This window comes from Hyperoodon ampullatus (genome assembly GCF_949752795.1).
Source record: "Hyperoodon ampullatus genome assembly, chromosome: 5".
NCBI lineage: Eukaryota > Metazoa > Chordata > Mammalia > Artiodactyla > Ziphiidae > Hyperoodon > Hyperoodon ampullatus.
The window spans coordinates 90,872,653-90,890,900 of record NC_136918.1 but is presented as its reverse complement, the minus strand read 5'-3'; the positions used below and the strand labels follow the sequence as shown (position 1 = coordinate 90,890,900).

The following is an 18,248-nucleotide window of genomic DNA, read 5'->3' as shown; positions in this document are numbered from 1 at the left end:
TTTTTAAGTTTCCTTTAGAGTTTGAGTTCTTAAAGTTTTGAGTACATCTCTTTTTGTAATAAACTGGATTCAGACTTGTCATTCTTCTATAATTAAAGAAAATTGGTGAAGTTACATAAGCAAATATTCATAAGCACATAGTATGTAACAGGTATACATACACAGAAATACATACAAACTGTATACATAGATATGACCAAGACAATTTTTTATCTGACTGAGGCTAGAAATAAAATGCTACTATTCACACACACACACACACACACATATGAGTTTCTCAGAAAATTGTTCAGAACACCTATATTAAAATAAGCAAGGGTAATTGTGAAAATGCAGATTTCCACTCCAGGTATTCTAATTCAGTAGGGCTCAGGAATATGCATGTTAAACTAATGCCAAATAACATACTTATGCACACTAACATTTAAGAACTTCTGATATTGAGACTTGGGGGTGGGAGAGAGCTGGAGCTTGTCACCATGTGACCCTAGATTGGACAGAGGGACTCACATTGGCTGGAGCAAGGATTGGCGGGGAAAAAGGCAGGCACCCAATCTCCTCGTGGGATAATGTACAGAAGGTACCTGATAGACAGTAAGTGTTCAAAAAGTGTTAATTCTCTTCCTCTGACATGCCTCAAAGAAAACACAATCAACAGCTGAGCATGCCTGGGGGCTTCTTACTATTTCCTCCTCAGTTTAGTACATTTTATTTTGTTTTCATGTGACCTCACTTGGGAGGAGATCCCCAGATTCTCTCCAGAGAGACGGGAAATCCCTCCTAGTCTAATTTATACCTTGACTTTATTATATGTTTTAAAATTAGATTTAGGTACTGATAAAAATTCAAATAGCAGAGTACAGAGGCCTGTGGGATTTTTCTTCTCACGTTTCACAAAAAATTTAACAGCTTACTGGTTTCAGATCAAAACTCTAGAAGCCTCCATCACCACATTTCCTGTTTGTAACTGAACAAAGTACACACAAAAGATTTTAAGAAACAGGAGAAAAAACTGAGGTACAGATAAGACAAGGTTTACTGCCACACTGCTTCTAATATAACAGAGCAACATTACTTAGAAAAAAAGTTTGTGGGAGCATTTTTAATCCATACATTTGCCTATGGCTACATAAGGATTTTTCTGAGAAAAGAAGCATGCCAGGTAAGTGGCATTTTAAATTCTTGTGTTCAATTCCTATATCTAAGAATTTACATAATAATTTCCAAGCCTCTAGCAAAAAGACACTTAAGGTTTGGAAAGTAGTTTACAGAATTATTTTTTAAATGTGGGATAACTTTTACCACAATTAGAACATATTTTGAAATATATTAATAAGCATAAATTGACTACTTTCTCTTAAAAAGTTGGACAGCGTTTTATAATATAAAGCTAGTTGTAGCTATTCAGTAAGTGTTCCTTGATAATCACGTCATTTAAAGTACTTGTTTTTAAAGGAACTTTTGTTGACCATGCATATTCCTCTTTAGTTTAGTTCTAAAGCAGGTTAGGAGTAACAACATTCTGGGATTAACATGTACACACTGCTATATTTAAAATGGATAACCAACAAGGACCTACTGTATAGCACAGGGGACTCTACTCAATATTATGTAACAACCTAATCAGGAAAAGATTTTGAAAAAGAATAGAGACATATATACCTGAATCACCTTGTTGTACACCTGAAACTAACACAACATTGTTAATCAACTATACTCCAATATAAAATATAAAGTTAAAAAAATAAAGCTGGTTAGGAGTAACAACATTCTAATTCCTTGGATTTTAGGCACTATATTATCTTCTCAGAAATCAATTCAATCATCAACTTTCAGAGAGATGACAATTTGCAAAGACCAGTGAAAATCCCATCACCTGTGGAATGGACTATGAGAGTTGAATCCACATTGATTAGCCGAATGTCTGCTCCACATTGACTATCATCTATCATTCCTCCTTTATTCTTTTATGTACTTTTAACTTCCTTAATAAGCATCTTCTTGTAATAAGAGAAGACATGCTTATTATATAAAGTGGGAGAACTGTGAAATACCTATGAAAAAAAATTTACATAGTTTTCATCACCTTAGAAAAATAAGATATTATGTTGTATTTCCTTCCAACTTTTGCTTCTATATATCTTCATGGTTTGCTTTTCATAACTGAAATAATAATGTAAATAAAATCATATGTTCAGCTTTTTTCACTAACATAACCATCTCCATCTTTATGATAACTTCTGCTTGTTTTACATGAATGCACAAAGTGACATCTTTTGTGTTATAGTTTACTTAGTTGTTTATTGTTAGACATTAATGTTGTATACAGTCTTTTTATATTTTAAATGACAGAAAGATGAACAGCTCTATAGCGTTTTCTATATTAAGGGCTATTTTCTTAGGAAAGATTTCTAGACATGGATTACTGAATACGAAGTTATGAACATTTTTAAGTCTCATTATTGCCAAATTGCTTTTCCAAGGCTGATGCCAATTCACTCTCATCCTAGAGTGTTTCTCCTTAACAAGCTGGTCTCATTTTAAAAAATCTTTACTAATTTGATAAGCACAACATGCTAACCCATTGTTTAATATGTTTTACTTTGATTATAATGAGGATGAAAAGTTTTGCATGGGTTTTTAAACTGTTTATAATTCTGTCATTTGTGAATTGTCTAATTACATTTTTGCTTATAATTGTGCTAATAGTATTTTTAATATCAATATGTATAAGCCATTTATAAAGATAATAGATATTTTAATTCCTGTGAATTTGTTTCCCAGTGTTTTGTTCCATGGATTTTAAAACTGATTGATTGGATTAATCACACAGGGAACATAAACTGATGTATGGTTTTCACAATTCTCTTTATCTTTTCCAGGTACATATATTAGCAAAGAAATAAAACAATTGTTCCAGTTTTGCTAGTGCCCTGCAAGAAATGGACTTAGCAATACTATGAACAATTGCTATGAGCTGACAGTCATGGGGAACTTGGCAAGGGTGGGAAGGCTGAAGGCAGTGAATATGATGTTCAACTATTTCTCATTAATTAATTTTAAATTTGGAAGGGATGATAAAATTTCCTTCACAGTATTTCACAGTTTATGTTTAGATCCCTTCAGGTGTTATACAGGAGCTCCTCCATTGTCAGTTAAGACCTACAGTTCCACAGAAGAGATAAAATGTATACAGTATTTGCCATTAAAGCCCCATAGATCTTAAAAGCCAAGAAACAAAACCAAAAACCAAAAATCCTTAATGTGAAAGGAGAGACTCAGATTATAGTATTTTTTACACTAGATAGGTGAAGTAAAAAAGAAAATAAGTGTGAACACAATGGAAAAGTGAGATTATTCCTAGTTGAGTAAAACAATGTATGAAAAGAAAAACCCAAGTCTTTCCTTTTCTCCTACCTATATGCCTTGTAGTCACTGCATCAATAAATGTGCCAGCATCATACTTTCTACTGTGTTTCTGCATTCACATAAAATCAATATTAGCTAAATCAAAGGCAAAAACAACTCCTTTGGGCTACCATTAATTTAGTTTAAACAATGATTCACAATTTAGTTACATATCACTGTTTTTCATAAAAAAGGATTTTCATTGTCTTTTCTTACTTTTCTCTTCCCGTGAGCCTCAATCACCTTTTGAGAACAATGAAAGCCTGTCTTTTAGAGACTAGATAGGACTGATTTATGAATCATCTTTTAAATTCAGATGTTCTTTAAATTAAAAATAGGTCAAAGACAGTGTTTCATCATTTAATTTAGGTAACATTTGACAGGCGATTTCAAGAAAACTTGATCCAGGAATGATTGCCACTTAAAGATCACAGCTGTAAGAAATATCCATAAATTGCTAGTTAATAATACATAAATAAATATTGGACTCTTTTCCAGGCATTTTTTTTCATTTAATTATTCATCATTCCTGAATTAAAAAGAAGAGAGAAAAAATTAACAGGCCTTCTTAAAACATTAAAGAAACATAGTAGTTACAGTACTTTGTTGGATGAAAGTTGCCACACACCCACGCCATCTTCAGAGGCTCTAACCAAGGTGCTTCTCCAATAGGAAACAATAAGTACATATACAAAATGGAGCAGCTACATACAGATAAAGAGAGGTCTACAGCAGGGATTTTGGCAGCACTTCAATCCCAGTAGGATTTCCCAAAGTTTACCAATTCCAAGTTTAATTATGAAAGAGACAGAGTCTAGTACTGGAGGAATCATAACATACTGTCTTAAAATCGACCCTCCATCTCACTCCTGTATGTCCACTTTCCTCCATTAAATTCAGCAAGTATTGGTTAAGAGGAATCGTGATGTACTAGAAAGAGGGGACCTTCATGTCACACAGGTGGGGATCTGAACTTCAGTTTTACAGCTGGCTTAGTGTGAGGGTCAGTGTTTTGCAAAAAGTCAACAGCTAGTAAGTGACTTCACTCCTCTTTCCCGATACTGTTTGAAAACAGATGTTCCAAAGCTTCATATTGTCATTGTCCCTCTCCCCATCATGGCCCCTCCCTGATATATATCATTCACTTCTCAAATAACCTTCTATTCATAATAGACACTCATTTAAATTGGGCAGTTTTCAAATTTTGCATTAAAAACAGTATCTTATTTACTTGAAAGCCTGGGACTAGATTTGAGAATCTCTTCCAGTGATTAGTCCACGACTCTAATGCCTTTTAATGATGGGATGATGGGGATGGATAGTGGTGGCAGAGGCTGTGTGGTCAGTGACAACATGCCACATCAAAGAGTCAACAAGAATGTGCCTAGTTTGACACCAAACGATCACCACAGTAGGAAACATTCATTTTATGAGTAGAATCCATGGGGATTGTAATATCAGAACATTCATGTTGAACTTTCTAGGGTGCCTAAAATAAATATACACATTCATGGAATGCAAAGAAGAGATGGTCACTGCTCCGAGAGAGTTTACAAGCCAAGAAAGAGAAACCATCAAGGGAAGCCATATCCTATATACTATAAACTCACACACTTGTCTCAGTTACAGATCCTCTGAAGGAGAAACAATTAAGGCATTATATGTATTGCTTTTCCATTGTTAACTGTTTAAGTAAAGGCTCCTGTATGAATCAAACCTGCCAGCAGAAAGACATTACATTTGCTTAGCTGGGTTTCCTTCCAGAGTACATGTAATTGTGAATTCCAAAGACAGCGCCTGCCAAGAACTTTTGGTTTTAAATGAGTTAGAGGTCTTATAATTAAACCTACTACTATTAGCCCCTGGTAGTTGAAAGCTGTTTAGAAACTTAAATCATGGTTTTCCTAGCTGTCATTGCCTCACTAACAACTTCCCGATGCTTTTGGCTTTTTAACAGTATAAATAGTTAAATGAAAATTGTGTAGGAGTTCTTTTTAAACTGATAAAAGCTATGTAAATGAAAGTAATTGCAATTAATGAATAATGATACTAAAGATTGCATTTGTCGGGCAAGAATTTTTAGGTACTTTGCATACGTACTATTATAAGAGGGACTGTCTATATTGAATAGATACCCACATGGGGCTAGAGTACTTTCCATACAACATGTGGAAAGAAACTGGGTAAGGGGTGGTACAAAGTATGTGTGTGAGTGTGTGTATGTGAACATTTACACAAATCTACCATTCAAGTTGAAAGTCTCCATCATTTAGCTATTCAATATCTTCTTATCTCTGTTTTGTTTCATTTATCAAAATGGGGGCATTTATTGTTGTCAATCAACAAATTATGAAAGATACCAAGAATGTGATGAAATACAAAGCTTCTAAATGAAAATCTTCCTATTTGTAACTCAGATCACATTACAAAAGAAAAATATCTTGGAAAGCAGAAGGGTTAGAAAGGAATCATAGACTCCTAAAAAGAGAGGAAAACTGGAGACTATGCTAAACCAACCCCCCACATTAGAATTTAGCCTGTGTTTTAAAAGGCCTCCAATTGATTATGTAAAACAAATTTACTGTTACAGCAAAGACAAAACCCAGCCCTAAAGGAATGTGCAGTGTGGTCCATGTTCTTACCTTGGAGTTGCTGACATATTTCATGAAAATTATTAGGACTTTCCTAAAGCCTTTAGTATAAGTGTAGTCTTGTGATATTGGTTTGGTTATTTCTTTGTAGCTGAGAGAAAAATTATCTTCTTGTAGCAATTAATGGACTAATACAACTTTTTCAGTGCATCCTTTAATTAAAAAGGAGAAAGGAAAATTTCTAATTGAAATATAATTTTTGTGAATGATAGGATAATTTCTAGCTAGAATTAGTGTAATTTTAAAAATGAAATTAGGGCTTTCTGCTTACTGCCTTGAAGTACACCTTTTTATTTTTTGATGTTTATTTATTTATTTGGCCGTGTCAGGTCTTAGTTGTGGCATGCGGGATCATCACTGCGGCACGAGAGATCTTTCATTGTAGCATGCGGGCTTCTCTCTAGTTGTGGTGCAAGGGCTCTAGAGTGCACAGGCTTAGTTGTCCCATGGCATGTGGGATCTTAGTTCCTTGACCAGGGATTGAACCGGAGTCTCCTGCATTGGAAGGTGGATTCTTAACCACTGGACCACCAGGGAAGCCCTGAAGTACACCTTTTTATACTGTGCTATATTTTATTTACCCAAACCATGGTATATACTAAATACTAGATGCTGTGAGAAATGGAAAAAAACTAAGTACGAAGGAGATTGATTTTATTAGTTCTCCCCAAAGTAATAAATTCTAGAGATTTGTTATAATTTTCTGTGTATTTATTTGCTCTCTTACCCTTCCCCCAGAAAGAGTGGTATTAGAAGTACACAGAACAGTATAAAGGACAACCAAATAAATCAACACAAAGAGAAAATAAGGAGCAAGGTGTATGATTAGTTCACAAATATGAGTAGCATATAATTCCTAGAGATTTAGTTAAGATAGAGTGTGTGTCAGATGATACACAAGGCCAGACAGATTACCAGTGACAATATTCACATGGATTATAAGAGTAAAAATGTATCTGTTCTTGAGGAGATCCTCAGCTTCTTATACCTGATACCAAGTGATGTATTAAGCAATATCTTCTAGTCCATAGCATCTCTATAATGAATAAATTCAACAGCAAGTTTCGTACTGTTGGTTCTTTTTCTTAAAATGAGTTTTATTTTGCTCTGATAACAAAGACAGAAAATGTAGAAATGGAAGAGAACAAAAAGAGCAACAGAGAGTTAATTTTTATTTTCTGACTACAACCTGAAGTTTAGTTCTCTGTTGCTATTTTAGGCAGGTCATCAGCTGAGATGGAAGCAAGTTTGATACTCTCTTAAGAAATCTTGGGAACATAACTGGCACATGTGTCAGTATAGAAATCATCGAAGCCACCATTTAGAGATTGATCCAGGGAAAACCTACAGGGAGGGTCAAAAATCTCCTTCCAAAATCAGTTTCGCACCCTTTAAGCATGTGTATAAATGAATGAACAAATTGCTAAAATATGTCATGGGGATTTGATGCAATAATTCTAGACTGGACTATTCCTAAAGCAAGGTTACAAGTCACCCAATTTGGCTAAAGGTAAGTTATCAAAACATCCATCAAATTCTTAATTTTAAGCAGTGCAGCTTTTTGGTCAATGTGTTGTGTTCTTAGATAAGTTATACTATACTACTTTATATTATGGTATATAATTTCTAGGCTGAAAATAAAAAGAAATAATAAAGAACACCTGCCAAAAACAATAATTTGAGTTTTAAGTGCAGTAGTTAATCTTCAGTCATTCTCTCTCTGACAATGGCTAGACAAAACAATTTCATGAGGTTACTCTTGGTTTATGCAGGTAGAACCACATTGTCAGCATATATGAAAACATCCATTTTTCTGTTCTCATAGTAGGAGAGTGTGCATTTAATACGTAAAGACAAACATATTAGGTCTTTAAGGTAAAGGTTGAAGAAAAGAGAATGGAAGCATATCCCCATTTCATGCTTCTCAAAATTATTATGTGATCTGTGAAGAGGCTGTTTCTACTCACCCTGACTCTTACGTTTTATGCAAGCATCCGAGTTTTATGCAAGCATATATGTCCTAGAGTTGCAATAGAGTTCACAGCTTAGCTCAGCTAGTGGTATTTTCTAAATCTCTTTTTCTGGAGATTTTAATGACACTAATCAAACTTCTCAAAGACTGATTTTCTAAACAAGAAAATAAAATTTTACCTTTATAGTTGTTACCACCCCTATAAATCTAATCAGATAGCTATCTGTTAGCTCCAACTACCTTGTATCAAGTTTCCTAGGAAACAAATAATAATCATCAGATGTTTTTGGCAACATAGATTCGGTGCAGAGAGAATTAGGTTGTGGTTGATGAGTAGTTTCACCAAAGCTACAGCGAGCACTCTTCTCACAGTGATCTGTTTCCCAGCCACTGGGAGATAGATAGGTCCTTTCTCAATAGTGCTAGAGACAAATGTAGCAGAATCTTCACTTGGTCTTTTCCTGGGTTGTGGATGTGTCTAGATGTCATACTTGATCAGAACCTTTCTGTTGGCCCTGGTTATTACATTTATCCTTCTTCAGCCACTCTTCATTTACTTAGTTGGCACGTGTTTAGTGAGCACCTACTTTGTGCTGAATAGGTTGCCACAATAATAGTGGGAGTCTTACTAGTAGTAAGATAATAATAATAACAATAGCTACCATTTATTGAGCATCTATTAGTGAGAAATGCTATTCTACAAATTTCATTATATGTCTTAATGAATACCCATAACAATAGGTACAATGAGGAAATTAAAGAATGAAGACAAAGATCAATAAATCATTCTTTCTGTCCTTTGGGTAGCTCACAGTCTAGTGAGTGAGTGCTTCAGAAAGAAGGTACTTTCGAATAGTTTGTCAGATGGCCAAGGGGGAAAGTATTTCAGGAAAAGGGGCAAATATACAGACATAAAGGCATGAAATGCTAAGTATGGTATCTACTGAAAATTGCAAGTGCTTCAGAATGATTGGAGCATGGTACATTATTGGGTGGATATAGTAGGTAAGTCCTAAAAGACAGGCAGGAAACTTAAAGTAACATTTTGTGGAAATTACTCATGGTAACGAAAGAAAAGTGTTACATCCTCTATGTTTAGGGCAGAGATAGGAGCAGGTACCTTCTCCTGAAGGACCTATGTCACAGGCTCCAAAGAAAAAACAAAGGGACAACTTTCTCCAGAAACCATGGAGGAGAAGAGTGTATGGGGATCGTGTGTGTAAAGACCGTAGCTGGGTTAAGAGTGGTGTTTGATGGAGCAAGGATTAATGGAAAGAGCCATAAACATAAAGTCAGGGCCAATTGAACTAATAGGAACAGAGGCCAAATTGACCTGAGCAGGGTCTGCTTAGTATTGTGTTTTAAAATATTGGCCTTCAAGACACCAAAATTCTTTGAGATGTGCATGTCCTTTGATCCAGCAATTCACCTTCAGGGATTTTTACCTTAAAAAAAATTCAGGTTGAGTGTATAGTTTTAGCTAAAGCTAGTCATCACAAGATTTCTTATATAACTAAAAATTAGAAGCAACTTAAATGTCTAAGGATAAGGGATTGATTAAACAAATTATGGGGGCTTCCCTGGTGGCGCAGTGGTTGAGAGTCCGTCTGCCGATGCAGGGGACACGGGTTCGTGCCCCAGTCTGGGAAGATCCCACATGCCACGGAGCGGCTGGGCCCGTGAGCCATGGCCGCTGAGCCTGCACGTCTGGAGCCTGTGCTCCGCAACGGGAGAGGCCACAACAGTGAGAGGCCAGTGTACCGCAAAAATAAATAAATAAATTATGGAAAATCCATACAGTGGAATAGACAGCAGCTAAAAGAAATGGAAGAATATTTTGCTTATAGGAAAAGACCCATGCTATAAAATTATCAGGGGAAATGTAAATAACAGTATAGTCAGTATAACTAAATTCTATGCCTCCGACCATAACAACTTCTACACAGAAAATAATAATAAGTTTGGAATTGTATTAACCAAGGTGTTCACAGTGATTGTCTCTTGACAGTAGGATTAGAGATGATTCTTATCTTTTTGTTTTGCTTATCTGAGTTTACTAATTGTTTTTAACTTTGAACGTACATGATGTGTATAATAAGTCTGGCCTCTTTATAGCAATTAAAGTTCATTTATTTCAGTGTCACCAAACTCTGACTGTAGAGGGTGAGTGATGAGAGTTTACATTTGGCTGAGTGAATAACCTAAAATGATAGTTGTAACATATCACAATAGAAAATATAGTGTGTGCACTCAAACTGCTTTAAAATGTGAATGAACTTAGAACTGTATCTAGACTGTGGGTCCTTAAGGGACATACACAAGGAAAAGAAAAGAAGAAAACTCTTTAATAATAGAATCATTAATTTAATCATTACTTTAATAACAGAAATCAGAAATTAATAACCCTATACTGTGACAGCAAAGAGGGAAACTGAGACCCATCTGGCAAGTGAGACAGCTTGCTGGCCCGATTGTTCACCATGATAGTTAAATCAACCACCTGAAAGGGGTTATTATCAACAGGAGGTGGGGAACAATCGAGCTCTGAAAGTTTGCCTTAAAAATTTGCTTTAACCCAGCAATTTTACTCCCAGGAACCTGTCTCCAGATAAGTTCACATACATGGAAAATGTCTATCCAATGGAGTTTCTTGCGTTATTGTTTGTAAGAAAAATGTTTTAAAAATCAGAATGTCCATCTTAGAGAATTGGGTATATAAATTATATTGCAGTAACACTATGAAATTCTATGCAACCACTAAAAATAACATACTAACATGGTAAAAATCCCCCAAACACAGTGGTAAGTTTTTTAAAAAAGGCTAGTAAAGGGCTTCCCTGGTGGCGCAGTGGTTGAGAGTCCGCCTGCCGATGCAGGGGACACGGGTTCGTTCCCCGGTCTGAGAAGATCCCACATGCCGCGGAGCGGCTAGGCCCGTGAGCCATGGCCGCTGAGCCTGCGCGTCCGGAGCCTGTGCTCCACAAGGGGAGAGGCCACAACAGTGAGAGGCCCGCGTACCGCAAAAAAAAAAAAAAAAAAAAATGGCTAGTAAGTGTAATATTAGTGTCCCATTTATGTTTTCATAGAGGACCTTAAATGTTACTCTATATTTGGAATTTTTAAAATTTATACTCAGCAGGCACTTGTTTTTTAAATAAACAATTAGACATAAAAATGAAATCTAAAAATATATGCAGTATCATATAACTAGAATTTTTAATATATTTAAAATAGTTTATTATATTATAGAATTCTATAAGTATTTATGGGATTATGTTCATGATGAATAAATTAAGCGCCTCCAAATGTTAGTGTTTTAACCAAATTAATTGGTAGCTCTACTGCAGAAGATAAAAGACTGCTCAAGTCTTCTCAGTTTTCTTATACTTTATGAAATATAAAAATCCCCGGGCTTCCCTGGTGGCGCAGTGGTTGGGAGTCCGCCTGCCGATGCAGGGGATGCAGGTTCGTGCCCTGGTCCGGGAGGATCCCACATGCCACGGAGCAGCTGGGCCCGTGAGCCATGGCCGCTGAGCCTGCGCGTCTGGAGCCTGTGCTCCGCAACGGCAGGGGCCACAATGGTGAGAGGCCCGCGTACCGCCAAAAAAAAAAAAAAAAAAAATCCCCTTAAAGAAAATAAAACCACTCATTTCACTAATCAAGGGCAACTGACAGGCAATATCCCACAAAACCCCCTTTACAGCTCAGGAATGAAAAAAGAGGCCTTCGCAGAGGGGAAGAGCAGAATCAACCCTCCATTATCTGCTCATGGAGCTCTAAATAGTAGGAGAAAACTCCTTATGGCCAGTCTTGACAAAACTGGGTTACTATTATTCCAGTATTATTGTTTTATCCCAACACACAGTGTCCTACAGTACTGGGATTAGTAGAACGTGATAAGTGATTCTCCATAATAATGAAAGCATGTATTCAATATGACTACAGACAAAGGATTAAAGAAAGGGGAAAAGTATAGCCTATTATGACTCTGCATAATTTGGAAGTTCTTAATTTTGAACCAAAGTTTTTATAACCTGTCACTATTTGTCAAATCTTAGTAGCTAGACTAAAAATGTCTTCCATTTCATCTTTACTAAGAATGTGGGACACTTGCTTCCTTTTACCCAGGCGGGAATTTGAATACCCATTTTGAAATCTGTAAAAAGCCTTTGGCTGTCAATGCTAACTGACTTCTTGACAGAGATTTGTCCTTTGTTGTGAATAAACACAGTAGTTTTAATTGTGGGAATACCTAGTTCAAAACAAATGAGTAAGCAGCTACTATATTAAGCATGTGTTTGCTTCTATTCACAGAAAACTCTGAATGCCAGTTTTATGTCTGGGCAATTCTAGCCTTCTTGGGTTTAGCTCTGACTATATCGCTTATCTTCAACATTTCCCACTATGTGGAAAAGCAGCGACAAGGTAAGACATTTTCAGAAATAGCCATATGAAACCTTTTTGAGTGGAGATTGAGTCACTGGAAAACCTACAGAATAAGATGATTTTATGAAATGTTATTCAATAAGATATTTTTATCTGTAGAAAATCTATTTGGTACATTTTTTTTCACGCTGAAGGTTCTCTTAATTTAAACATGTAATCATGTTAGAAATGTAAACAGACTCCCAATTTTAGCTTTATCTCTACTAGAGGGTAGAGCATAGGAAGGGATTATCCTGGGAAAATGTATTTTTCCATCTTCCTCCTCCAGTTGAACAACTCACGAAATTGTAGCCTATTCTGGAGCATCTGTAAAGGTTCCTTCTGGTGTGTGATGAGAAGAGTGAAGACTAGGTCTTTAAGGTTCCACTCAAGTCTATTCAAACTTCTCAGCATCAGTCAGGGCCTCTAGAGTGCAGCAGGCTTGGTTGGGATCAGAAGGGAACTGGAAAAGCAATAGACTTAACCACGGGCTTTTTGTCAAACACTCCCAGGGTCTAGGATCTGCCACCGACAGCTTTTCTTTCCATTAAGCTGGGCAGAAGTTTTAACCACGTGGCTTTCACCCTCTTGTGCCATGATTGAATTAGTGTGGTGCCCATCAAGTGGCACAATATTTGCACACTGTAGGCACTCAACATAGGCATGTATGCTGAATACAATGATGGGTGAATGGAGGAATGAAAGTTCAGCTATTTCTTGGAGTGCTCTTAATATTCTAGAACCAAAAAACTCTTGGGGGCAGGACATTTAAGTGGTAAACAAATAGAAAAGAAAAGGTAAATACATTTTTTTTAAACAGATGAAAATAAATAAAGCAAAGTTAACAAAACTAAGTTAGGTACATGTGTCCAAGAAAAAGTACATGAAGCTAAATTAGAACAATGGTCAGATTCCAAAGAGAGTCCTTGATCCACTTAAGAGTGTCTTAAGTGTTGATAACGCTAATGTAAGGTATGAAGGCATTACTGTCATACAGATTTGAAAAAAAAGATGAGAGGCACTAGCAAATGAAGTGACATGGCTGAGGTCTCACATCTATTCAATACCAAAATTACGAATAAATGCTCAGTTTTTCTAATCATCTGTTTAAAACAGTTTCCACCAGCACATGCTACTTTTACACTGTTGACCAAATGTCCTCAGCCAGAAACCTAACACTGTTTTAGGCTATTATATCATCCCTATACCAAAGATGAAATTCCAGGTAAGCAACACATTTTCATTAGCAATGATTTCAGTAGTTATTTTTTATTTTCAAATATTTTTCAGACTAACAACCTTTATATGTCAGTGCAAGATGACCCATCAGACATCTAAAAAGTTTCCTTCCTTTATAGAAAGAAGAGAGCTAAGAGTAGCACTTTTCTTTGTATAATAGCTTAAGATGACTACATTTCCATTTTATTAAAATATTTTATGAATGCAGATAATATTGTCACCTGAATTAGTAAAAGGTGAATTGAGAGCTGTAAGAGATGAAATAATTTAAGGTGGGAACCAGGACAAGAATAATTATCTGAGCGAGTACTTCACTCTTCCTTGATTCCGGCCAAAATCCTCTGGAGATTTGTATGGGGCCAGGGAACAAGTGGTTTTATGTGTTTAAGGTAAACCCAACTGTTTAACTTAAATTTTATTTAGTAAATTTGACCTATTTACTTTCAACCTAAATAGTCCTTTTTTTCAGCCCTATGATTGCATTGAATTGTGGTGAATATGTATGTTTAGAATCACTTTTTATCAATGTGATCAAGATCAGGGCTGGTCTAATTTTACTGACCTATTACTTCTGCCCAGAACTATTTGGCTGTACCAGTCTATTACAACACAAGGTGAATAGGTTTTCCAATTCTCATTTTTGGTTGTTTGTGTATTGGGATTTATTTACCCATATTCATACCATTTTGCTACCATACAAACTTTTGGGGGGAGTTATTTGCTTGCGATGATTAGTTGACCACTGTTAAAAGACAGCTGCCTAACTAAAAAAAAGCAGGCTTTTCTTTTTTCTACAAAGACAGATTTTTTTTTTCTTCTTTCTAATTGTACAAACCCAGGCATGCTATACGTGACTCTATTGCCTGAAATCAACAGAGTGGGAAAGAACGCTTAAAAAAACAGGAAATTGTGAATTACATTTATTGATGTACTTTTCAAAATCAATTTCAGTTCCCTCAATTGTTTTTCAAATCATGGCCTTTGAAGTCAAGCTGACCTGTATTAGAACTCTGTTTTCAATATCTACCTGGGAGAACTTGTCTGAGGAACATAACGTCTCTGACTTTCAGATTCCTTATCTACAAAATGTGGAAAATACTATCTAGACCATAGAGTTCTTGTGAGAAGTATGTAGATACCTCAGCACAGTGCTGAGGATTTAGTAGGCGGGTCCTGGACAGGGTACAGCCCACGTCACTGTTCCTGGTGGCCCTGGTGCTTCCTTCTTTTGCTCCTTCCACAAATGTTAGAGGTTTACTATGGCTTCATTGAATTTTAATGTCTGTTATTTCAGCGAACATTAGTTTCTCTGGCTTTTTCACCCCTCCCACCGTCCTTAAACTCTCTAAGCCCTCTCCAGCTCTCATCCCATTTCCTGCCCCCCGTCTCTTTATTGTTTAACATGTCTGTACAATAACCTGAGTTTCAGTGATAACGGTTGTGTTCAAGTCACATACAGGCTCATTTTAGAGAGTTTTCTGTAGGCTTCCATGGAGTTGGTTCTAAATATTAGTCTGTCTCAAATTAATTTATCTGAGCAGTAAAGAGCTAAAGACTCTCGCACACATCCCTCTTCTGTACCCTCACCAACTCCTTCATGGTGATCTTATGCCCTACAGATGCATACGAGCCCAGTGGATTGCCCTGCTGCAGAGCCCCGCCTCTCTCTTTCTAAGGATGGTGAAAAAGACAGAGACGCCAGTGGGAGGGGGAGAAAAAGACACCTAGAGAGAGGGGAGTGGAGACATGCCAGAGTGCTCCAGTCTCCACCACAGCCCCCTGATACGCAGGCCCCTCACTGCTGCACTGCACCATCACTCCCACCAGCCAAAGACACTACACCCTTACCCAGGTCTGAGCCAGGTCCCACACACTCTCTCTGACTACTCCAGGCAGGATGCAGTGTCCAGCAGGGGAGTCACAAGTTTCAGCACTGGGTCAAGTATAGGGATGGAGTGCTATCTCATACCCTCATGTGCACCTTCCCATCCTTTTAGGACAGCCTCTTTCCCCCACACCCCACCCCACCCCCAATCCCCTAGACCTGCAATCTGCTAGGAATTATGGTACCACCACTTCCACCACCGGGACTTGGGTTGGGTCATGGGTAGGCTCACCCCCGAGCTCATGGATCCAGAAAAAAACAAAAAAAGACAGACTTCACTCAATCTTTACTCCATAGGCAGAGCACATTACCCTGGGTCTTGCACTTTATAGATGTGCAAATTTAAGATTAGCCTTGGAACAGTGTTTGTTGTTGCCAAATAAGGCCCTTTGTTCTTATCCCATCTCCCCTTTTTCTCTCTGCAGTCCATTCTCAACCACTCAAGTATTACTAATGACCCATCCTTTCTACCTCATATGAACAAACAGCACTGTCTTTCTTTCTCACCCAGAGATTCCAAGTGGATTTGGGATTAGCTCTGCAAACTGTTTGACTCCTTTTCAGTCCTCCTGAAGACTCCTCACTGCTTTGTTTCTCCTGGACAGACTAGAAGAGATTGCATCATATTAGCCAGTTTTTCTGCCCCTTGGTCTGTGTACACAATGCCCCTGCATCTGGCCTTATGTAGCTTTTTATTTCTACATCTTTGTGCTATTCTTTGTGGCTAAGAAACTTGCAAGATATGACTCCACCTTGGCAAACAGTCAGTGAGTAAGTTTTGCAGGTGTATTAAATAGCTTATAAAAGAAAATCTCTATCCCAGCAACAATGCACTATCTACACATTCAATCAGATAGACAAGATAAGCCTCTCCTTGATGTTTTCTGTAGCACGGCTAGGTAGAAGCTTTGAAATGGAGTCCTCCTTCCCCCAAAATAAATCTTTCATTTTTATGTGATTCTTTGTCCAAATCTGTTCTTTAGTAGGATTATATTTATTTCTTTTTCTGATAGGAATGCATTCACTTTTTCTTCCTTTAAGCCCCAAAACTATTTTTTATCTAATCTTTCTTCTCTGTTTTGAGAAGGATAAAGAACTGCATGGTTTGCTCATACATCAAAGTCCTATCAGGGTATCTCCTATTTGCTAGAAAATTATGGCACATATTTCACATTAAAAATGTATCATAAAATTTGTATTATGGGGTTTAAACCATGTGTTCTTGTTTCTTGTTGTTATGTATCGCACATGGAAGAGTGAACACTATAAAGGGGAAAACATAAAAGAAAATGTTAGCTCACACCCTTTCAACCATGAACCTGACCACAGTGTTTATATCTGAATCACAGAGAGGATTATGAAAACTCACCCAGCTTTTCTCACAGAGTCTTGCAAACATAACTGCTTTATAATAAAATAAAAAATGTGTTTGATTTTATTAAATATAACTGAAATGTTTAAGTAGGTTTTAAATCATGCCATTACTTTTAAATAAACCTATAAGGCCTGATGACAGAGCAAGCTCTTTTCGGGAGCCTGAGCTTGCTGACCTTTCTCCTTTGCCGTAACCTCTAAACCTTTGACTGCTATACCTCTATTGAAAGAGATCATATTCTATCACAGTTCTTATGGTAAGTATTGTAAAACTAAAACCACGCAAGTACTGATTGTCCCACTCCAGATTATACATTTAAATTTTAAGAGTAGTGTGATGTGGTGACCTCGAACTTTTAAGGTTCCCTTTCAGGGTGCTTCTTCAGTACAGTTGGTTTTGATGTATAATATCCTTTACCCATTACTTATTTTCTCCTTCTTCACATTGTTTTAGTTCCCTCTCCTTCCACCTAAGCATCGCATTATTATATTGTAGCCTTTATATAGTTGTTTCCTTTTTCACACAAAGCTTTTTGGTCTAAATCTTTTATGTATTTATATATTTATTTGCTTTTCTCTGCTGCTAATACATCGAACTACATTTTCCTTTTCCTTCTGTAGAACTATCCTTTTACATATTACAGCAGTGTATTTTCCAGGCACCATCATTCATACTCTAAGCACCTCCAACTGGAAAATCCACATTATCTTTAAGGACTATTGGTCTGTTTGGAGAAACATTTTTACTCCATACCTAGTTTTTTTAAATTCTATTTAAGTACTGTCACTATTTTTTGTTTGTTTTTATCTTTTCTTTGAATTTACTACTCAATTGGTGAAAATCTTCTTGCGAAAGGTGAGATTTGATTATTTCATTTCAAATCAAGCTTTACTTATAATTCTTTTATCTTTCAAATAGCATTTAAATTATATGAACTACTTTTCAGCTAATCCATTTAATGAAGAAACTTTGCAATTCAAATCAGCACAATTAAACATGGCTTGCTGCAGGATATGGATTTAGAATATATAATATTGATAACCAACTCGGTCATTTTCTAAAGTGTTTTTTTTTTTTTTTTTTTTTTTTTTTTTGCGTTACGCGGGCCTCTCACTGTTGTGGCCTCTCCCGTTGCGGAGCACAGACCCCGGACGCGCAGGCTCAGCGGCCATGGCTCACGGGCCCAGCCGCTCCGCGGCACGCGGGATCCTCCCAAACCGGGGCACGAACCCGTGTCCCCTGCATCGGCAGGCGAACTCTCAACCACTGCGCCACCAGGGAAGCCCTCTAAAG

At 36.9% G+C, this 18,248-nt stretch overlaps 1 protein-coding gene across 1 annotated transcript in view; it reads left to right on the top strand.

Moving 5' to 3' along the window:
• Positions 1-18,248, top strand: part of TRAT1 (T cell receptor associated transmembrane adaptor 1) — a gene marked incomplete at both ends in the record, with an annotated part of 72,790 nt that overhangs the window by 37,149 nt on the left and 17,393 nt on the right. Inside the window, 1 exon segment of the mRNA XM_079705268.1 lies at positions 12,346-12,456. Coding sequence (XP_079561394.1) covers positions 12,346-12,456 — 111 coding nt within the window.